Source organism: Ornithorhynchus anatinus, chromosome 10 (genome assembly GCF_004115215.2).
Source record: "Ornithorhynchus anatinus isolate Pmale09 chromosome 10, mOrnAna1.pri.v4, whole genome shotgun sequence".
Lineage (NCBI taxonomy): Eukaryota > Metazoa > Chordata > Mammalia > Monotremata > Ornithorhynchidae > Ornithorhynchus > Ornithorhynchus anatinus.
The window spans coordinates 19,944,611-19,968,695 of record NC_041737.1 but is presented as its reverse complement, the minus strand read 5'-3'; the positions used below and the strand labels follow the sequence as shown (position 1 = coordinate 19,968,695).

General features: G+C 47.2%; 1 protein-coding gene across 5 annotated transcripts in view; it reads right to left on the bottom strand.

Annotated features, from left to right (window-relative positions):
- ABCC4 (ATP binding cassette subfamily C member 4) overlaps positions 1 to 24,085 on the bottom strand; it is a 252,819-nt gene that overhangs the window by 223,156 nt on the left and 5,578 nt on the right. For 3 of the 5 annotated variants that reach the window (XM_029073683.1, XM_029073686.2, XM_029073685.2), the window contains exon 1: positions 15,163 to 15,438. The exons of 1 other annotated variant lie outside the window; for it this stretch is intronic. In XM_029073683.1, the coding sequence (XP_028929516.1) occupies positions 15,163 to 15,236 (74 nt within the window). In that variant the 5' untranslated portion in view covers positions 15,237 to 15,438. Of the gene's footprint in view, positions 1 to 15,162; positions 15,443 to 24,085 lie in introns of those variants that run through there. One more of the 5 variants, XM_029073687.2, reaches the window with a different exon arrangement.

The window sequence follows — 24,085 nt, the reverse complement described above, 5'->3', positions numbered from 1 at the left end:
TTGATGCATAGTAAGCACTTAATTACCATTTTTTAAAAAAAAGAGGCAGGACAGGACCTTTAACAATGAGCTCATGAAATGTAATTTGTGTATCAATCAGCATCTACAGAATTAACTGCTTGCCTACTGTATCTCAAGTAATATACAGAGAACTTTACACTAAACGATGACCAAAGAGTTCATACCTTCTGAGGAGCTAGCAGGCATAAACTGACAAATACACATAGTTTAAGAATGAGAGAATACCACAGATCTCAATTAGCATTCGTTCTACTGCACAAAACTAAGAAGAGTTTTCCATTGGAAAAATGTAAAGGTTAGCACATTTAGTACTCATGCCAAGTATTCAGTTCTACCTTCACAATATTGCCAAAATCCACCCTTTCCTCTCCAACTAAACTACCATTTTAATGCAAGCACTTATCCTATCCTGCTTTGATTATTTTATCAGCCTCCTTGCTGACTTCCTTGCCACCCGTCTCTTCCTACTTCAGTCCATACTCCATTCTGCTGCCCAAATTATTTTCATTCAAAAACATTCAGACCATTCACTCCTCAAGAAACTCCAGTGGTTGCTCATCAACCTCTGCATCAAACAAAAACTCCTCACCACTGGCTTTATAGCACTTAATCACCTTGGCCCCTCCTACCTCACCTCCCTACCCTCCTACTGTAACCCAGCCCGCATACTTCGGTCCCCTAAAACTAACCTTCTCACTGTATTTTAACACCAACCGCTCTCCCACATCCTACCTCAGTCTGGACTGCCGTCCCTCCTCATATCTGACAGATAATTGCTCTCCCCAACTTCAAAGACTTATTGAAGGCACATCTCCTTCAAGAAGCCTTCCCTGATTAAGCCTTCCTCTCTTCTCTCACTCCCTTCCGCATCCCTTTTACTTGCTCCTTCATTCATCCCCCTTCCCAGTTCCACAGCACATATGTATATATCTGTAATTTATCTATTTATTCATTAATTTATATTTATGTCTGTCTCCCCTCTAGACTCTGAGCTCACTGTGGGCAGGAATGCATCATTGTGTTGTTATAGTGTACTCTCCCAAGCACTTAGCATAGTGCTTTTGCACACAGTAAGCACTCAATAAATATGGTAAATGCAAGTGAATTCCGTTCTGCCACAGCATGTTTGTTTATCTACATGTATTTAATTCAGGTGCTTTTCCTACCTGCAATTTAGTGTCAATCTCCCCTGCTAAGACTGTAAATTCCTTGAGGACAGAGACCTAGTCTATTTACTTCACTGTACTCTCCCAGGCGCTCAGTACTGTGCTCTGCATAGATAAATACTATTTGATTAATGTGGTCTCAAAATTCACAAAATCGACCAATACAAATATTTTAAAATCATAAACATAAGTACAGTTACAAGATAAAATAGCTATGTAAATATGTACCAGTAGTAAAGGATTGAGTCCCTTTTATTCCTTCATATATAAATATTTACTTTTCAAACACATTATCTTTCAAATCCCACTCAGCAAAAAGCACCTTGCACAAACATACTAGATACCTCACAATATTTGTTGCCCTGGGGAGAACACAGAACTGCTGAAATGGGCTTTTAATCTTTGTGTTCACATCAGAGTGTCTCAAGAGTGGGGAAAGACAGAAAGTTTCATTTGAGCCAAGGTAAACACTGCACAAAACCAGAGCATTATCTTAAAATGAAAAACTGCTATAAAAAATGAAATTCATTAGCACTAGCAAAAAGCCATGCTAAAACAATAGTGCTGTAATGGGAGAGCCCTGTAGACAAAGAAATCATAAAAGAAACAGAAATAACTGAGTCCTCTAATGCTGGTACAACAAGCAATGAGGGATTTATCAGGAAATGGCTCTATGGAAAGAGATGGCATTGTACAAAGGGCTTTAAAAGACAACAGGGACATAGTTTGACAAAATTGAGGACAATTTTCCAGGCTGACAAAGGTGGGAGAGTTGGTAGCAAGGGTTTTGGTAATATTAGCCTGGCAATGCTCCACACAACACAGCTTCTCTGAGCAGGAAGGTGAGGAGTATGATGAGAGACAAAACAAGACCTCGTACATGGTGCCCTAAAATGAGGCACACACAAGCAGAAAAGCAGAGCAAATGCCATAAAGACACTGGCAGTCATAGTGTCCTACGACTTGAGGCAGCAGTGGCCCATTGGAGATTTCTGTTGGAAATCTCCAACAGAGAAGGGCCAAACAATCTCTTTAAGGATCTTCCCATTCTCGATGTTTCTAAATAAAGGCAAATAAAACCGTAAAAATATCAACTACTAATCAAGCTTACAATCTCCTATTGCAAAGAAGTCCAATCAATGGCCACAGGCCCTCTGAAATGGTAACCACCTCTCTACTTGTCTCCTGAGAAAGGAAAAAACAGAGTGGTCCCTAAGGCACAGAAGACAATATATCATCAGGTTTTTCACTGCAAGTCACTGCCCAAAAGTGTGCACTCAAAACCAATAATAGTTATTATTATATTTGTTAAGCCCTTACTATGTGCCAGGCACTATAGTAAGTGCTGGCATGGATACAAGCAAATCCGGTTGGATACAGTCCTTTGTCCCACTTGGGACTCAGTCTCAATCCCCATTTTACTGATGAGGTAACTGAGGCTCAGGGAAGTGAAGTGACTTGCCCAAGATCACACAGCAGACAAGTGGCAGAGACAGGATTGGAACCCATGACCTACTTACTCCAAGGCTCATGTTCTAGCAACTATGCCATGCTGCTTCCAAGCTAACAGGCGAACAGATTACCCACCAGCACAGCTCCTTTGCCGGAACCTTGGCAGACCCCAATTCTCATACTTGGATCTTACTGTCGGCCTAGGTGAAAATGCCAATTCCTGGGGGAAATGCTTGCCTCTCTCTTCTCTGTCAAAGTGAGGATGCCTCATTAATCATAAAACGGTACCAAAACTCTTTCCGGCTGCACCTCATCCTTCCTGGAATGTATTTTGAGAAAATGCATTTCCCTTTTTACTGGAAAAAGATTCCCTCCCTGGGCCTAATGCATGAGGCAACTTCATGGAATTTCCCATGCAAAGCTTCAACTTACGACAATTATGGCTAGAAAAAAGTCCAGAGTAAAAAGACCTTGTCATATGACTTACCGGATACAGACAATCTATGTGCTGAAAAAAAACTGGGAGGGGAGCCAGCCAGCAGGGAGCAGTCAGTATGATTTGTGAATGAGTGTGGACCTTTCCCAAAGCAAACTTTGTTGTGATAAGTGGGTGTGTGGGAAGGGGGGAGGGAGTCAAGTAGAAAAGGGACACACAAGAAGCAGCTTTCCAAGCTTGTGGAGGCTGGAGGCTTGGAATGGCAGCACTGCCCGTCCTGATGTTACTTTGCTGCAAAGGAATCCAGCAGCGAGGAGAAGACATCACAGAGCCCAACAAAATTCTTTTCAAGCCACTTGGTTAAGTTGCCCACAGTTAAAAGCATAATTTCTTTAGATGAAGAAACAGACCCGAATCGTGACAACCGAAAAACTGAGGGGCTTCTTCAAAGTCCATCTCCCTGATCTCCCTTCACGCATCAGGAAAGATGTAGTGCTTGTTGGTGGTGGCTCCGACCTGCTTTGTTCACAAGACCTGGGAGTACAGGTTCACTCTAATTCCATTCTTTTCCCATCACTTTTCTCTCTCAGATCTCACTGGGTGTGGGCCATGAGGTGAGTGTGTTATCCAATCAAGGCTGGGTCTCCCCTTAGGTAGCCACTCTGCACCTCTACACCCCTACAATTTAGAATGTACTCCCAGATCTCACTCTGATCTGCTCCTCAGGAAAAGCAACCCCAGAGGAATAACAAAAATAATACCAATAATAATAGATTAAGTGCCTATTATGGTGCTAAACACTAGGCCAAGACCTGGGGCAAATACTCTCCCTGCCGCCCAAGCTGCTATGGGAGACAATAAGCTGCTTTCTCCAGCAGAGGCCTCTCCTTCTCCCACTCCCCCAGACTCACAAGTAAGGGAGGAGGCGTCAGCTTCCTCCTCTCACCCCGTTGCTGCTTCCGCACTATCCCTCCTCCCCCCTCCCTCTCCTTCCCCTCCTTCGAAGCCCATATCATTCGCCTCTACCACCCCCTCCAGATACTTGTTGCTGTCATCTACCGCCCTCCTGGTCCCACCTCCGACTTCTTCCACCACCTAGACCCCTTTCTCACCTTCCTTCTCTCCTTCTCTCTGCCCACTCTGATCCTCGGAGACTTCAACATCCATATGGATGTACCCAATGATTCCTCTGCCGCCTCACCTCTCCTCTGCTGTTATCCCTCCTCGACTCTGCCGACCTCCTGCTCCACCATACCGTGCCCACTCACCGACTCGGTCACACCCTCGATCTCGTCATCTCCTACCACTGCACTATCTCCTCCCTCACCAACTCTAAAATCCCTCTCTCTGACCATAACCTTCTCACCTGCCTCATCTCTCACACTCCCTCCCCCTGCAAATCTTTGCTACTGCCCCACAGAGACCTCCGCTCTCTTGATCCCATCCGTCTTTCCAAAAGCATCTCTCCTCACCCTGCTGCCCTGTCCTCACTTCCCACTCTCGATGATCAGGTCTCCACTCTCAACTCCACCCTCTCTACTCATCTCAACTCTCTCGCCCCCCTTTCCCTCCGTCGCTCTCACTCCACTAACCCACAGCCCTGGAGAAGCAGCGTGGCGCAGTGGAAAGAGCACGGGCTTTGGAGTCAGGGCTCATGAGTTCGAATCCCAGCTCTGCCACTTGTCGGCTGTGTGACTGTGGGCAAGTCACTTAACTTCTCTGTGCCTCAGTTCCCTCATCTGTAAAATGGGGATTAAGACTGTGAGCCCCACGTGGGACAACCTGATTCCCCTATGTCTACCCCAGCGCTTAGAACAGTGCTCGGCACATAGTAAGCGCTTAACAAATACCAACATTATTATTATTATTATTACCTCCTCCATCCGCCTCCTATGCTCCTATGCTTGAGCTGCGGAGCGCTGCTGGCGAAAGTCCAAGCACCAAGCCGACCTCACACACTTCCAATTTATCCTTTCCTGCCTTAACTCTGCCCTCTGCACCGCCAGGCAGAAGTTCTTCTCCCTCATCGACACCCATGCCCGTCACCTCCGCCGACTGTTCCGGACCTTTAACTCTCTCCTTAGGCCCCTGTTCCTCTCCCTCCCCCATCTCTCACCCCCAATGATCTGGCCACCTACTTCATCACAAAAATCAACACAATCAGGTCTGAGCTCCCCAAAGTCACCCCTCCGCCTCTCCCCTCCCCCCCACCAACCCTCTCCCCTACTTTTCCATCCTTCCCTGCAGTAGTCTCAGAGGAGATCTCCTCCCTCCTCACAAGTGCCACCCCCTCCACCTGCGCCTCGGACCCCATTCCCTCTCACCTTATTAAAAACATCGCCCCTGCCCTCCTCCCTTCCTTAACTTCTATTTTTAACCATTCAATCTCCAATGGCTCCTTCCCCTCTGCCTTCAAACATGCCCACATCTCCCCCATCCTTAAAAAACCCACTCTTGACCCCACTTTCCCCTCCAGTTATCGCCTTATCTCCCTACTACCCTTCCTTTCCAAAATCCTAGAACGAGTCGTCTACAATCACTTCTTAGAATTCCTTAACTCCCATTCTCTCCTGGACCCCCTCCAATCTGGCTTCCGTCCCCTCCACTCTACTGAGACTGCTCTCTCTAAGGTCACCCGTGACCTCCTTCTTGCCAAACCCAATGGCTCCTACTCCATTCGGATCCTCCTTGACCTCTCTGCTGTCTTTGACACTGTCAACCATCCCCTCCTCCTCCATACCTTCTCTCACCTTGGCTTCACGGACTCCGTCCTCTCCTGGTTCTCCTCTTACCTCTCTGGCCAGTCATTCTCGGTCTCCTCCCCCTCCCATCCTTTAACTGTTGGAGTTCCTCAAGGGTCAGTTCTTGGCCCTCTTCTGTTCTCCATTTACACTCACTCCCTCGGTGAACTCATTCGCTCTCACAGCTTTGACTACCATCTCTACACAGATGACACGCAGATCTACATCTCTGCCCCTGTCCTCTCCCCCTCCCTTCAGGCTCACATCTCCTCCTGCCTCCAGGACATCTCCACCTGGATGTCTGCCTGCCACCTAAAACTCAACATGAGCAAGACTGAGCTCTTCATCTTCCCTCCCAAGCCCGGTCCTCTCCCAGACTTCCCTATCACCGTGGATGGCACGACCATCCTTCCCGTCTCTCAGGCCCGCAATCTCGGTGTCATCCTTGACTCGTCTCTCTCGTTCACCCCACACATCCTATCCGTTACCGAGACCTGCCGGTTTCACCTTTACAATATCGCCAAGATCCGCCCTTTCCTCTCCACCCAAACGGCTACCTTACTGCTACGGGCTCTCGTTATTTCCCGGCTAGACTACTGTGTCGGCCTTCTCTCTGATCTCCCTTCCTTCTCTCTCGCCCTGCTCCAGTCTATTCTTCACTCCGCTGCCCGGCTCATCTTCCTGCAGAAACGATCTGGACATGTCACTCCCCTTCTTAAACAACTCCAGTGGTTGCCTATCAACCTCCGCTCCAAACAAAAACTCCTCACTCTAGGCTTCTAAGGCTCTACATCACCTACCTCTCCTCCCTTCTCTCTTTCTACTGCCCACCCCGCACGCTCCGCTCCTCTGCCGCCCACCTCCTCACCGTCCCTCGATCTCGCCTATCCCGCCGTCGACCCCTGGGCCACGTCCTCCCGCGGTCCTGGAACGCCCTCCCTCCTTACCTCCGCCAAACTGATTCTCTTCCCCTCTTCAAAACCCTACTTAAAACTCACCTCCTCCAAGAGGCCTTCCCAGACTGAGCTCCCCTTCTCCCTCTACTCTCTCTACTGCCCCCCCTTCACCTCTCCACAGCTTAACCCTCTTTTCCCCCCATTTCCCTCTGCTCCTCCCCCTCTCCCTTCCCATCCCCTCAGCACTGTACTCGTCTGCTCAACTGTATATATTTTCATTACTCTATTTATTTTGTTAATGAAATGTACATCCCCTTGATTCTATTTAGCTGCCATTGTTTTTACGAGATGTTCTTCCCCTTGACTCTATTTATTGCCATTGTTCTTGTCTGTCTGTCTCCCCCCGATTAGACTGTAAGCCCGTCAAACGGCAGGGACTGTCTCTATCTGTTGCCGACTTGTTCATTCCAAGTGCTTAGTACAGTGCTCTGCACATAGTAAGCACTCAATAAATACTATTGAATGAATACTATTGAATGAATAAGCTTCTTCCACCCACCTCTAAACTCTTCTTTTTTGCACTTTTCTCTGTTCCCATTAGAGTGCACTGCAAAAAGCACATGCTCAATAAATCCCAGCAAAGAAGATGACAATGAGAAGAAATGGTGTTTGGATTTCAAGAGCGGCACCGACCCAGATCAGGAGTAGTGGTGGAATAAACTTGATACAGACTGTGAATAAGGTTTCAGTGCTTTTACATAATATTACTTCAGCTCAATCTGCCTGTCGCTTGTTGCCCCAAGGTTTACGGGAAAGCACTTTAAGGGCTGTGGTGCCGGAAAGGAAGAAATCAACACAGCAGTCCCATGTTCAGGGACTGCAGATAGTAGGCTTTGTTTACTCCATTACTTTGAGGTTGTACCTCAATGAGCTAGGGTGTGAATGGGGGAATAGAGTCCAGGCATATGGAGGGAAGGAGATATGGGAGGAGGAGAGAGAAATCCTACATTCACCACTTTGCATCCACAACTGGCATCCTGTATACAATTCTAGTTGTCACATCACAGGGAAGGCATACAAAAACTAAAGAAGCAACAAAGAGGAGAATCAAGATGATCAGAGCTGGGAGGGGACATGATGAAGTCCACAACATCGTGAAGAGTGTGGATGTAGAAAGCCAATATTATATTCACTAAACCTACAACACCAAGCTAAGAGGGCATCGACTCAAGCTTGAAAGTGGGAAAGTCAAAATCACACAACGGGTGACATGCAGAACCAATCCCCTGTGCAGACTGAAAATATGAGCAGGTTTTGATTTTTTTTTAATGGTATTTAAGTACTTACTGTGTCAGGAATTGTATTAAACTCTGGAGTAGATACAAATTAATCTGGTTGGACACAGTCCCTATCCCTCATAAGGCTAACAGTCTTTATCTCCATTTTACAGATGAGTTAACTGAGGCACAGAAAAGTGAAGTGACATGCCCAAGGTCACACAGCAGACAATTGACAGATCCTGAATTAGAACCCAGGTCCTTCTGATTTCCATGTTTTGTTCTGTCCACAGGACCACACTGTTTACTAGGATTGATTAATTGACTGATTGGGTGCTCTCCTACCACCTGGTTCAATAGGGGCTTAAATAAATTCATGGATGAGTAGTCCACCCTGGGTTACTAAACAGAATATTGGGAATGAAAAGGGAAAAATTATGGATGTTAGATGGTGCATTTGTTAGCCATCAGGATGGCTGTCATGGAGGACAATCATTTCATGGTTCTTCTGATCATCTCATTGTTGGAGACGGAATATTGGACTGGATTTCTCTCTCAGCAATGACCTGATTCAGTAGAGTTCAGTAAATATTATTGATCGATTCAACAATGGAGTCAACGAGTTGCTTTTAGGTTACCATGAAGGGAAATGGCAAAAATGTCCCACCTCCCTCCTGTTGCTTTAGAACCCTTGACAGCTAGGGTAGAACTACTAATTGTTTACCTGTTTTTATTATCTCCTCCCTTCCCTACTTATTGACACAGTGGCTGGCTTTGAACTACTAACAACTACACTCTGGCCATATGACCTTTTGACCAGATCTGCAACTCTTTCTCAGGCTCCTCCTCTGCCCTCACCCTCTATCTGTGGGACATCCTTCAACAGTCCTTGTGGGTCCCCTTTAATTTTCCATCTACTCCCACTCCCTTGAAGAACTCATCTGCTCCCATGGCTTCAACTGCCATACGTTCTCAAACATCTCAAGTCCTGACTTCTCTCCTCTTCAGTCTCGCATTTCCTCCTGCTTTCAAAACACCTATACGTGGATGTTCCACCAACATCTCCAAGCAGCATGCCTCACTTTCCCATCTAAACCCCATATTCCCCATTTCTTTCCCATCACTGTACACAACAGCACTAACTTTCCTATCACACTAGCCAGTAACCTTGGCATTATTTTCAACTCATCTCTCTCATTCAACCCACATATTCAACCTATCACCAAATCCTGTTGGTTCTAACTTTACAGCATCATTAATATCTGCCCTTTCCTCTCCATCCAAATTGCTATTATACTGATACAAGCACTTATCATATCCTGCCTTGACTACTGCACTAGCCTCCTCACTGACCTCTCTGACTCCTGTATCTCCCCACTCCATTACTTCAATCTGCTTCTCGAATCATTTCTCTAAAAAACTGTTCGGCTCTCATCTTCCCACTCCTTAGAAACCTCCAAATGTTGCCCATCCACCTCTATATCAAACAGAAACTTCTTAATCAGCTCACCCCTCCTACCTTATCTCTCTGATTTCCTATTACAGCCCATCCTGCACACTTGAACTCTTCTAGCACCAGTTTGTTCACTGTGATTCAGTCTCATCTATCTCCCCAACAATTCTTTGCCCACGTCCACACTCTGAACCTAGAACCCACTCCCCCTTTATACACGACAGACCACCACTCTCCCCACCTCCAAAGCCACATCTCCTCCAAGAGGCCTTCCTCAACTAAGCCCTAATTTTCCCTCTCCATTCTATGTCACTTATACACTTGGATCTGGATCAGTCACATTTTCCACTGAGTGCTTACTGTGTGCAGAGCATTTTTCAAAGCACTTGGGAGAATAGAGTATAACAGAAATAATATAATAATAACATAATATGATGGTATTTGTTAAGTGCTATGTGCCGAGCACTATTCTAAGCACTGGGGGAGATACAAGGTAATCAGGTTGTCCCCTGTGGGGCTCACAGTCTTAATCCCCATTTTACAGACGAGAGAACTGAGGCACAGAGAAATTAAGTGACTTGTCCAAAGTCACGTAGCTGACAAGAGGCAGGGCTGGGATTCAAACCCACATTCCCTGCCCAACGCTTTAAGCACTTGATATTCACCTCACCCTCAGCAACACAGCACTTATATATATGTCCATAATTTATTTTAATCTGTCTCCCCCTCTAGTCCTTTTTCTGGAAGGAAAGGATGGGTGTACCAATCCTGTTGTATTGTACTTTCTCAAGCACTTAGTACAGTGCTCTGCATAAATTAAGCACTCAAATACTATTGATTGATAGTTCTTGCACACCTTTACACTTAGTCAATATATCAGTGGTATTTATTGAATGTAAAGCATTGCCCTAAATACTTGTGAGAGTACACCAAAAGCAAGACAAATGATTTCTGCCTTCAATGAGATTACAATCAAAAGGGAGAGGCAGACATGTCATAAATAACGAAAGGAGGAGGAAGGATAAAGTTTAAAAGATAATACCAAATCAATAGTATTTACTGAACTCTAACTATATGGAGAGCACTGAACTAAGCCCTTGGGAAAAAGAAATAGAGTTGGTAGACAAGATCCCTGCCCTCAAGGACCTTGCCATCTAATGTGGGAAGCAGATACTAAAATAAATTATAAGTTGGAGGAAGGCACAGAGTTTAAAGTAAATAAGAGCCAGTGGAATGGAAGGAGAGAAAAGGAATCGAGTACCCAAGTGTTTAGGTGACATGAAAATGCTGTGATGGCAATTGGAAGGGTGGGGAGATAAGAAATAAATCAGGAAAGGTCTCTGGAGGAGATCTACTTCAGAAGGCTTTGAAGAAGAGGAGAGCAGTGCCTCATCTGATGCATAGGAGGAGGGAGTTCCAGCCAGGACGGTGAAGATAAGCAAGAAGTTGGTGAAGAAAGAGACAAGAGTAAGGCATACAGAGTAGGTTGGTTTGAGGATGGAATATTAAATAAACAAGTGACTATACAAATAAGTATTCATACATAAAGCTAAGGATAGCATTAAATATACACTGCTAAGGAAGGCTGTTGCACTGACTAAGGAGGGCACTGTGAATTGTTCAGGGAGGAGGTTCATGGACATGGCATATTTATAGGCCTTTGAAGAAGGGGAGAATGTTGGCCTGGTGGATTTACAAGGGTGGAGAGGGAGTTCCTACACCAGCCTCTACCCTTGGGGTGGGCAGTCGGCTCCACAGGTCACATTCTCTATAAGGTAAGCATTCGATGGCTGACAATGAAAAGTGTAGAGTGGGAATACAATCATAATAATTACAGTATTTGTTAAGCGCTATGTGCCAGGCAATGAACTAAGGGCTGGGATGCATACAAGCAAATCAGGTTGGACACAGTTCCTGTCCCACGTGGGGCTCACAGTCTCAATCATTTTACAGATGAGGTAACTGAGGCCCAGAGAAGTGAAGTGACTTGCCCTAGGTCACACAGCTGACAGTGGAGTCAGAACTAGAACCCATGACCTAACTACCAGACCTGTGCTCTACCCACTACAGCATGCTGCTTATATGTTGGGGGTGGGGGGTCATGTTTAAACCAGAGAAGTGCCATCACTTCTGCCTAGGGTGACAGCTCACTATGTTAGAGGCAACCAGACCATGAGGTCACAAGTATGCGCAGTGCCAGGTAAGAGCAATCGTACGCAGATGTGGCTCCTTTGGAACTAAATTAATTCAAGCACATATTTTGTCCACCTACTCCAAGGTCTCTCCTCAAGGAAAGCAGGAGCCCCAGAGCTCTAAGTTCCACATTTATGTCTTTAGCTGACTCAGAATGATTCATCCAGGAAAATGACCAGAGGAGAGGTCAAGAGTGAAAACCTATGTTTTGCAAAAGGGCAGGGAGTGGGGGGGGGGGGGGGAGTTGAGGGAGATTGGCAGGAGCAGGAGGGGCACCAGATGAAGGATCTTCCTCTTACGATTGTTCCCTTGCTCCCTGAATGCTGTTTTAACCACCCTCTGGTGCCTGGTTACCTCATGCCTCCAAAAGAAACAGCACTCCAGGGAGTCAGACTCCTCCAGACTGTTAGCTCAATGTGGATAGGGACTGCTTCTACCAACTTTTATATTGTACTGTCCCAAGAACTTAGCAAAGTGCTAGGCACACAGGAAGTGATCAATTAAAAGGACTGATTGGGTGCTCTCCCTCTGGACCCTTATGCTCTCCCACCCACTCCCCTGTCCTGGGAAATTCCTCAGAATCAGAAAAGTGAGAAATCATCCTATCAATGAGCCGGCAGGCAGGCAAGGGCAGATGTAGACTCCTGGCCTCAAACACAGGGGGATGGAGTAGTGACCCTCCAAGAATCCTATATGGAAATATTTCCAGCAAAAATCACTTCCTAGGCTGTATAAAATTGCCTCTAGGGTCTTCATTAATACAGAAAAATCATTTCCAAAGTAACAGAAGAAAGAATTATGGAAGCAGAAAAGGAAGAAAGGGAAGGGGGGAAAAAAGTTGTGAGGAAAATAATTTGAGACCAATTTACAGATAAAAATAACCAAAATCTTAACCATTTTATTAATCAATTGTATTTACTGAGCACTTACTGTGTGTTGAGCACTGTACTAAGTGCTTGGGTGAGTACAATATAATGGCTAGTGGACACTTTTCCTGCCCACAAGTTCAATGCAATCTGCTAGATTGTATATGTCAAGGGCAGGAATTGTGTCTACTAAATATTTTACTTTTGTATGTTAAGTGCTTATTGTGTGCCAAGCACTATACTAAGCACTGGGGTAGGTACAAGACAGTAGGGTTGGACAGACTCCAGGTCCCACATAGGCCTCACAATCTTAATCTCCATTTTACAGGTGAGATAACTGAGGTTCCGAGAAGATAAGTGACTTGCCTAAGGTCACACATTGCCCAAGGTCACCCAGCAGACAAATGGCAGAGGCAGGATTAGAACCCAGCTTTCCTGACTCCCAGGCCCATGATTTTTTCCACTAGGTCATGCTGCTTTTCTGATGATGAGAGGTGCCATCAGCAAGGTCACAGGGAGGAAAAGAATACCTAGTCCCTCCCCACGGGATGATGAAGGCAGACTGGATGCAAAAAAAAACAAAACCACAGACACAGAGACAGAAGATTACAGAAAACGAGAGAGCAGAGGGGAGAAAGAGAGAGAAACAGAGGTGGTGGAGGGGAAGGATAAGAGAGAGACAGAGACAGAGAAGAGAGTGTCAAAAACGGGGTGGTGGTGGGGGAGGGTGAATTGTGCATGTGATGTGTGCACCCACCCAAGGATTTAGGTGCTTTTCACTGAAAAAATGCTCAATAAAAAAATTACTGATTGATCTTTACTCCCACCTGTTTCACTCACATCAGGAGTTACTAGAGTTAAGTGCTATTTTAATTGCTAGTACTTAGTCAAACGAACCTGAAGATGAGCAATTTGTACCTTATTTCCACTCCTAGAAGGGGGTAAAAAATTGAATAGCCTTAAAAGGCCTGATGAAAGCAACAGATAACTTTGGTCTTTGTGAATCGTAATTCTGCTGAACATTCCAACACGGTTGCCATATGGCAGAAAGTGTCTTGAATCAAGACTGGGAAATGGCTAAATCCTAGGCTACTTTCTGCCTATCTGAGCAGTGGCCCACACAGGGCTTGGGGGAAAAGGTCCCTTTTCCCACCAGTGGCAGTCATAAACACTCCTAGAGGCATAAAGGTGGCTAGCTATGGCAAATCGCCGCTCTTCTTCGGTTGCAAGGAACAATTCCTGGACGCCCAGTGCAAAAGAATACCACAATTCCTTCCCTAAGGACACTGCAACTCTGTTATGCTGGCCAAACACTACTCAGACCTGGTATCAACACGTAGTCATGGGCAGAGGAACAAATTTAAGGAATTCCCATTCTCTCTCTCTCTCACACATACACACAGAGGTGATATTTCTAATTCCAGTCATCGTATCAGCCAATAGGTGCACAAAGGCAACACTGACTGGACCTCTGTTTGAGCGGCACTGTCCTGGGCACAGCACCACGTCAGAAGGTTGTACTGGCTGTAACTACGGCTGCTGATTTTGGCTCCAGAACTCCCCATCACCAGTTTTTTTCCTCCCCATCGCTGGTCATCCCGTCTCCCCCATGCATTTCCATTAATCCATCCACTCCTCTTTTAAATGTGGGTCCCCACGACTTTTGGAAGATCCTACCCATCGTTGCACCCTGACCTCAGTCTTCTGTCCTGAATCCATATCTCATCCTGCTTTTTAAAAAATTTGTTCCATCCTCCTACTCCTGAGCCAGTCCCACTGAACCACTTGTCACCCCAGTTCCCTAAAAGTAAGAGGTAACACTAACGATAACCTGTCCCCATCCCCATTCTATCCCACCCTCTGATCTCTTGCCCCAATCTCTGTCCAGGATGTGAACAGGAGAGTGCGGACTAAGAAGAGTCAACCGCAATGGGGTAGGGAAGGACAGTTATACTCTCGCAAGTGCTTAGTACAGTGTTCTGCGCAAAGTAAGCACTCAAATACCGTTGGCTGAAGGAGGAACACTTCTTTTAAAAAATAAGAGTAAAGTTGAAATCAGTAGGGAGAAGAAAAGACACGCTCCCTGCCCACAAGGACCTAATGAAATTTTCTAATCTCTAATGGACACTGACCAGGCCCCAGGGTTTTTTTTTTTCCTACCAGGCGCGATCTCTAGCTCCTGACTCACCGCTCCCTGCTGAAGGCGGCTATCACACCTTCCCCAAGGAGAGTGTCTAAAGTAGATTTCCCCTGGGAAGAGGCGTCCAGGATGTTGTGAGTTATCAGGCTCTTGCTAATTTCTTTTCAAAAGGAGAGGGGGGCAAAACTTCGGGGAAGTAAAATTCAGCACTGACTGGAGAGCCGGCACTATTGAGAGTTGGGGATTTTGATACCCTCCAAGTCTGCAGGCTTTTATTTTTCTCTCGGAGTCCCCGGGGAAGGCGGGGATTTCGTTTCAAACCTGGGCGGGGGGCTGTGCACCTGCAGGAGCCCCGGCAGCATCCAGGGCCCGCGGGGAAGGACCGACCCACGACTCGGGGGAAGCCGGCGACCGGCAGGGCAGGGCAGGGCAAGGCTGGGCAGGGCTGGGCAGGGCTGGGCTTGGGCTGGGCAGGGCTGGGCAGGGCCGGGCAGGGCCCGCAGCAGCTCCTAGAGACTGACCAGAAGAATATGCGGGAGCACAGGTTGGCGTCCTTCAGCGGGTTGGGCTTGGCCTCCTGGTGCACGGGCTGCATCGTTCTCCCGCTGAGCGCGGTCCGCAGACGCCGCCGCCTCGCTGCAAGGTCCTGCCGGAGCTGGAGCCCGGAGCCCAGGGGTGGAGGAAGGCACCGGCACCCTGGGGATGCTGCAGCCCCGCGCTCCGGGAGGTTGCAAGCGCCAAGGAAACCCGGCGCCGCTTCCGGAAACTTGATGCAGTCGGCCCGTCCTCCGCCCGCCCCCCGGGGCCCCGACCGGCTTCTCTCCGCCCGCCCCCGGCCTCCCGGGCTCCTCCCAGCTCCCTTCCCGCTCCTCGGCCGCCGTTTCTGGCCCCCTTCTGTGCTCGCCGCCTTGATTCTTTCCTGTTGCTGCTGCTGCTTTGGCTCTTGTTGCTGCTTCTTTGCTGCTGCAGACTGTATGTCCGTCAGTGGTTAGGGGCTGTCTCCATCTGTTGCCGATTTGTCCATTCCAAGCGCTTAGTAGAGTGCCCTGCACATAGTAAGCGCTCAATAAATACTATTGAATGAATGAATGCTGCGGAGAAGGACACCAACTCTCCTGCCCCAGCAGAGCCAAGTGGCATCCCCTTCCCTTCCCCCCTTCAACCTTCCCTGCAGGGGGTGGGCGCGCTCACACTAGGTAAGGAGGGAGTGGGATGCAGGAAAAAAACGGCCTGGTGAATCATTTTCTCCTTCTCGCCAGATTTGCCCACAAACAAGGGAAACAGGAATGCTTGGGTCAAATTCCCTGAGTCTACACCCCTCCCCGCCCTTCATTTCCTCTCCCCCAAGCAGAGAGAACTTGCGCAGGGCTATCTGGTTACGTGTTCATTCAATCGTATTTATGGAGCACTTACTCTGGCAGAGCTTGGGAAGTTCAATTCAGCAACAGAGACAATCCCTGCCCACAACGGGCTCACAGTCTAGAAGATCGAAGCAGCGATTAACTCGTGCTATCCCTATAGCAATTACATACTTGCCTTTAATCCCCATTTCTTCCTCCTACCTGAAATTTATTTTAGCCTACCCTCCTAGATTCTAAGATCCTTGAGGCCAGGGATCACATCTACTAGGATACGACCCAGCCCACATGCTTTGATCCTCTAATGCCGATTTCCTCACCGTACCTCCGGTCCCATCTGACTTAATAATAATGTTGGTATTTGTTAAGCGCTTACTATGTGCAGAGCACTGTTCTAAGCGCTGGGGTAGACACAGGGGAATCAGGTTGTCCCACGTGGGGCTCACACACTTTTAATCCCCATTTTACAGATGAGGGAACTGAGGCACAGAGAAGTTAAGTGACTTGCCCACAGTCACACAGCTGACAAGAGGCAGAGCCGGGATTCGAACCCCTGATTGCCACTGACTCATTGTTCAGGTCCTTCCTCTGGGCTGGAACTCTAAAAATCGCATGTCCTCCAAGAGACCTTTCATTACTAAGACCTCATTTGCCTTAAGCATTTGATCCTGTACCCCTCGAGTCCTTTATACTCAACTCCACCCTGAGCCCCACAGCATAAAAATACATATCTTTATACTTTGCCACTTCTCCTATCGGTAATTCATTTTAATGGCCAGCCCCCCATCTAGACGGTGAATTTATGGGCACAGACTCTACCAACTCTGCTGTATTGTATAGTCTCCCAAACAATTAGACAGTGTTGTGCGCATAGACTGATGGATTACTAATTCCACTGAACCCTCCCAAGCATTTAAAACAGTACAACATGGAATAAGCACTCTAAAAATGTGGTTGATTGAATGATCTGATTAGCCCTAGACATGCATGGAGATGGACACTCCATCTCAGAGTTCCCCAGGGAGATTACTACATCAGCTTCCTTTCTGACCTCCCATCCTACTGTCTCTCTCCTCTTTAGTCTGCTGCTGCCCAGATTATCTTTCTACAAAAACGTTCTGGGCATTTCACCCCCCTCCTCAAAAATCTCCAGTGGTTGCCTATCAAACTCTGTATCAAGCAAAAACTCCTCACTATCGCCTTCAAAGCTCTCCATCACCCTCCCCCCCCCCCACCCTTTACCTCACCTCCCTTCTCTCCTTCTACAGCCCAGCCCACACACTCCGCTCCTTTGGTGCTAAACTTCTCAACTGTGCCTCTTTCTAGCCTGTCCCGCCATCGACTCCTGGCCCAAGTCCTACCTCTGGCCTGGAATCCCCTCTCTTCTCAAATCTGCCAATCACATTTCCCCCCTTCAAAGCCCTCCTGAAAACTCACCTCCTCCAAGAGGCCTTCCCAGACTAAGCCCCTTTTCTTCAGCTCCCCCCAGCTCCCTGTCACTCCGACTCGCTCCCTTTGCTCTATCCCCTTCCCCAGCCTGGTCAGAGCTTCTTTTGAACTAGGTTTCACAAAGCATTTTCATTCATGCCTTCACCCTTGGGAAAGTTTTTCAGACAAAAACATGGTACAGCACGCCCAACTGTGCATAGTTGCCACAACTTCAGGGGTAAAAAAAGGACACACCTCCTCTGGTGGAAGCACAATGGCCAGGGCCTTGCATTTGCTCTTTTCTTTTCCCTCTGAGCCTTTGCAGTTCTAGGCCAACTTGATGGCCTCTGGGCATGCTTGATTGCCTCATACCAAGGAACCCAAGTACTGCTGCACTACTCAAGACAAGCACATCACATACCTTCCCTTCTCGGTCTTCAGAAAGATTAGCACATCACCTGAAGACAGGATGAATCTACTCCCCTAAGCAAGTCTGGACCCCTGGCCTTGTTTATCACCTTGCTGATCACCTGGAAAACAAAGTAGGCCCGGGACTGGACAGGAAAACACCCAGTGGGAATTATTGCTGCCTACCTTAAAGTATGTATCCTGCATTGTGCTCTTTTGATCATATGTTAAGCTAAGTTGCTGTATCCACTCTTTATAAAAAAGATACCCTGTGTTGCTTGAAGTTGAGCTGGCCTTGACTAGCAGAGGAAACACGGCCTGTCAACGACTACTGCCTATTAGTGCTACAAGAAGCGTTAGTAGTAATAAACCTACCCTTTTTGAACACAACGCAGAGTTCTTTAAGTTTTTCTTCTATGCTCTCCTGCTGGAGAATGAGAGAGTGACATATGAACTTGATGGGATGAAAGTACCCAAGGTAGCAGAGACACTGAAAACACACTCCATTTGGCTCAAAACAGTGCTGAGCAATAACACAAAAAATAAGGCAGGAAAGGGAACAAGCGCACTAGATATTTTGAGGGCTTCCATGTCAAACCTGGGCCATACTCAGTATATGGTTAGTTTAGATCCCACAGTATTCAGTGATTTTCCAAGAATGCTGGGAGGATTCTACCTCACACTTCCTTTTCTTATCCTTCCCAGATCCTCACCTCCACATTCTCCTAGGCTCAAAACAAAAGGAAAAAGGATGGGATGCTTGGGGTTGTGTCCCAATTTCCAGTTTTCAGCAAAAGCTAAAAATGACATGAATCAATCAAACTCATTTATTGAGTGCTTACTGTGTGCAGAGAGCCCTGTACTAAGTGCTTGAGGGAATACAATATATCAGTAGAATAGACATTCCCTGCCCACAATGAGCTTAGAATCTAGAGAGGAGACAAACATAAATATAAATTACATATGTATGCATATGTGCTGTGGGGCTAAGGGGGGTGGGGATGAATAAAGGGAGCAAGTAAGGGCCATACCAAAGAGAGTAGAAGAAAAGGAAAAGAGGGCTTAGTCAGAGAAGACCTCTTGGAGGAGATGTGTCTTCAATAAGGCTTTGAAAGGAGGGAAAGTAATTCTCTGACGCAAAGGAAAAGATAGATCGTTTCAGGCCAGAGGCGAGATGTGGGCAAGAGGTCAGCAGTGAGATAAATATGGTCAGGTCGAAGTACAGTGAGTAGGTTGGCATGAGAAGCAGCGTGGCTTAGAGGAAAGAGCCCAGGCTTGGGAGTCAGAAGTCGTGGGTTCTAATCCTGGCTCTGCCACCTGTCTGCTGTGTGACCTTGGGCAAGTCACTTAACTTCTCTGTGCCTCAGTTACCTCATCTGTAAAAGTGGGGATTAAAAAAATACTGTGAGCCCCACACGGAACAATCTGATTAGCCTGTATCTACCCCAGCGCTTAGAACAGTGCTTGGCACGTTTAATAATTACCACCATTATTAAAGGACCAAAGTGTGTGGTAGGTGAGTAGGGAGGTAAGATAGGAGGAGGCAAGGTGATTGAGTGCTTTAAAGCCAATTATAAGGAGTTTCTGTTTGATGAGGAGGTGGATGGACTACCACTGGAGGTTCTGACAAGTGGGGAAACATGGACTGAATGTTTTTGTAGAAAAATGATCCGGGCAGCAGAGTGAAGAATGGACTGGTCAGGGGAGAAACAGGAGGCAGGGAGGTCAGCAAGGAATCTGAGAGAGTAATCAAGGAGGGATAGGATAAATTGCTTGGATTAATGTGGTAGCAGTTTGGATGGAGAGGAAAGGATGGATTTTAGCGACTTCCAGGCTTTAAGGATAGATTGAATTTTGTGATGAAATCGGGAAAAGAATCAAAGGATATTGCCAAGGTTATGGGCTTGGGAAGCAGGAAGGATGGTGGTGTTCTCTACAGTGATGCCATCCTTCCCTGCAGTATCCTCAGAGGAGATCTCCTCTCTCCTCGCAAGTGCCACCCCCTCCACCTGTGCCTCGGACCCCATTCCCTCTCACCTTCTTAAAACCATCGCCCCTGCCCTCCTACCTTCCTTAACTTCTATTTTTAACCACTCAATCTCCAAGGGCTCCTTCCCCGCTGCCTTCAAACATGCCCACGTCTCCCCCATCCTAAAAAAACCCGCTCTTGACCCCACTTCCCCCTCCAGTTATCGTCCTATCTCCCTACTACCCTTCCTTTCCAAAATCCTAGAACAAGTCGCCTACAATCGATGCCTAGAATTCCTTAACTCCCATTCTCTCCTAGACCCCCTCCAATCTGGCTTCCGTCCCCTCCACTCTACCGAGACTGCTCTCTCTAAGGTCACCCGTGACCTCCTTCTTGCCAAATCCAATGGCTCCTACTCCATTCTGATCCTCCTTGACCTCTCTGCTGCCTTTGACACTGTCAACCATCCCCTCCTCCTCCATACCTTATCTCACCTTGGCTTCACGGACTCTGTCCTCTCCTGGTTCTCCTCTTACCTCTCTGGCCGGTCATTCTCGGTCTCCTTCGCTGGAGCCTCCTCCCCCTCCCATCCTTTAACTGTTGGAGTTCCTCAAGGGTCAGTTCATGGCCCTCTTCTGTTCTCCATTTACACTCACTCCCTCGGTGAACTCATTCGCTCTCACGGCTTTTACTACCATCTCTACGCAGATGACACGCAGATCTACATCTCCACCCCGTCCTCTCCTCCTCCGTTCAGGCTCGCATCTCCTCCTGCCTCCAGGACGTCTCCACCTGGATGTCGGCCTGCCACCTAAAACTCAACATGAGCAAGACTGAGCTCCTCATCTTCCCTCCCAAACCCGGTCCTCTCCCAGACTTCTTTATCACCGTGGATGGCACGACCATCCTTCCCGTCTCTCAGGCCCGCAATCTCGGTGTCATCCTTGACTCGTCCCTCTCGTTCACCCCACACATCCTATCTGTTACCAAGACCTGCCGGTTTCACCTCTACAATATCACCAAGATCCGCCCTTTCCTCTCCACCCAAACGGCTACCTTACTGTTACGGGCTCTCGTTATATCCCGGCTAGACTACTGTGTCAGCCTTCTCTCTGATCTCCCTTCCTCCTCTCTCGCCCCACTCCAATCTATTCTTCACTCCGCCGCCCGGCTCATCTTCCTGCAGAAACGATCTGGGCATGTCACTCCCCTTCTTAAACAACTCCAGTGGTTGCCTATCGACCTCCGCTCCAAACAAAAAAACTCCTCACTCTAGGCTTCAAGGCTCTCCATCACCTTGCCCCTTCCTACCTCTCCTCCCTTCTCTCTTTCTACCGCCCACCCCGCACGCTCCGCTCCTCTGCCGCCCACCTCCTCACCGTCCCTCAGTCTCGCCTATCCCACCGTCGACCCCTGGGTCACGTCCTCCCGCGGTCCTGGAACGCCCTCCCTCCTCACCTCCGCCAAACTGATTCTCTTTCCCTCTTCAAAACCCTACTTAAAAATCACCTCCTCCAAGAGGCGTTCCCAGACTGAGCTCCTCTTCCCCCTCTACTCCCTCTGCCATCCCCCCTTTACGTCTCCGCAGCTAAAGCCTCATTTTCCCCTTTTCCCTCTGCTCCTCCACCTCTCCCTTCCCATCCCCACAACACTGTACTCGTCCGCTCAACTGTATATATTTTCGTTACCCTATTTATTTTGTTAATGAATTTTACATCGCCTTGATTCTATTTAGTTGCCATTGTTTTTACGAGATGTTCTTCCCCTTGACGCTGTTTATTGCCATTGTTCTTGTCTGTCCGTCTCCCCCGATTAGACTGTAAGCCCGTCAAACGGCAGGGATTGTCTCTATCTGTTGCCGACTTGTTCATCCCAAGCGCTTAGTACAGTGCTCTGCACATAGTAAGCGCTCAATAAATACTATTGAATGAATGAATGATGGCTACGTCAGGGGAAGGACAGGGTTTGGGTGTGAAGATGAGGAGTCCTGTTTTTGACATGCTAAGTTTGAGGTGACAGCAGAACATCCAAAAAGGGAAGTCTTGAAGGCAGGAAGAAATGAGATGGCAGAAAGGAAGAGAGCTCAGGGCTGGAGCTGTAGATTTGGAAATCATCTGCATAGAGGTGGTAGTTGAAACTATGTGAATGAATGAGTTCTCCAAGGGAGTGGGTGTAGAAGGGGTTCCAGAACTGAACCAAGAATCAAAAGAGTGGTCATGATCCCTAACCTCAACAAGCATACACTCTAGCGAGACAGTAAAATAATTTATAGAAAGTATGAACGGTGAATACATATGTGTATTTGAACATGAACATATATATATATATATGCAAATATATATAGTAGGGTATGTACAAAAGCACTATGTGTATATGTAAGAATACAAGTACCCATAGCTGGTGAAGAAGTGGTGAATAGTAGTTGGGGAATATGACATTTGGGGGAGAAAAGTCAATCAGGGAGGGCCACCTGCAGAGTTTGATTTCAAAAGGGCTTTCAAAGGTGGGAAGGGGCCAGAAACTACATTTATAGGGTACAAAAGGGAATTAGAGTAGAGGAAGTGGAGGCACAGGCCTATACCACCAAATTATTCAGTCAATCAATGGTATTTCTTGAGTGTTTACAGTATACAAGGCACTGTACTAGAGATTTGGGAGAGTAGATCTCTCCTGAGAATACTATCAGGAGAGTAGTAGTAAAGTCAATCCCAACCCACAAGGAGCTTACAGATGAGAGAGGGAGACCGACAGTAAGATGAATTACAGATAGATATGTACATAAATGATGATGAGTTGGGAAAAAGGTGAGATTCAAAGTGCTTAAGGGGAATAGGCCCAGGTGCACAGAAGGGAGGCCTTAGAAAGGGAAATGAGGGCTTAGTTGGGGAAGGCCTCTTGGAGGAGACATCATCTTAGCACGCCTTTGATGACGGAGAGGGAGGTGGTCTGTTGGATATGAAAGGGTAGCCAAAGGGAGGACGTGGGGAAGGAGTTGATGGCAAGAAGGATGAGATTGAGGTACAGCGAGAAGGTTGGTGTTAGAGGAGCAGAGTGTATAGGTTGGATTGAAGTGGGTCAGGGAAGTGAGGTAAAAGGGGGAGAACTGATTGAGTTCCTTAAAGCCAATTTTAAGGAGTTTCTGTTTAATATGGAGAAGGAAGAGCCACCACTGGAGGATTTTGAAGAGAGGGAAGGCAAAGACTGAGTGGTATTAACAGAAAAATGATCTATGTGGCAGAGTGAAGTAAGGACTAGAGATGGGAGAGCTAAGAAGTAAGGAGGTCAGAGATGAGGTAGGTGTGGTACTCAATTAATACGATACGATAATCGCATGGATTAGCATGGTAGTAGTTTGGTTGGAGAGAAAAGGGGCAGATTCGAGAGATGTAGAATTGACAGCATTTGATGACAGACTGAATAGAAGGGTTGAATGATGCTAAGGTAACAGACTTGTGAGACAGGGAGAATGATGGTGTTGCCTAATAATAATGTTAGTATTTGTTAAGTGCTTACTATGTGCAGAGCACTGTTCTAAGCGCTGAGGTAGATACAGGGTAATCAGGTTGTCCCACATGAGGCTCAGTCTTAATCCCCATTTTACAGATGAGGGAACTGAGGCCCAGAGAAATGAAGTGACTTGCCCACAGTCACACAGCTGACAAGTGGCAGAGCCGGGATTCGAAGCCATGACCTCTGGCTCCCAAGCCATGCTCTTTCCACTGAGCCACACTGGGAAAATCTGGGAGAGGACAGGGTTTGGGTGGGAAGATAAATTCTGTTTTAGGTGTGTTAAGTTTGAGGTGGGGTCAAGGCATCTGAGGCAGGAGGAAATGCAAGACAGCAGAGGAGAGAGGTTGGGGTTGGAGAGGTGGATTTGGGAGAGATGGTGTAGAGATAGCAATTGAAGCCTTGCGAGTGAATGAGCTCTCCAAGGGTGTGGATGGAGATGGAGAATAGAAGGGGACCAGAACTGAGCCTTGAGAGACTCCCACAGTTAAGGAATGGAAGGCACAGGAGGAGGTCCGTGAAAGAGACTGAGAAGTGTCCAGAGAGGTAGGAGGAAATCCAGGAGAGGACAGTGTCAAGGAAGTCAAGGTTATTGTCTTCGGCATAAATTTGAGGAATTTGAACAGGAATGGGAGGAGGGAGAAGGGGCAGATCAATGATCTCCACTAGAACAAAATGTCACAAACCAAATTACAGTTGATCCATTTCTAATTCACAAAGTATTAACAAGGTGAAGTATTTCTTTCTCCTCTGATATTGCCTCAACTTGTTCTT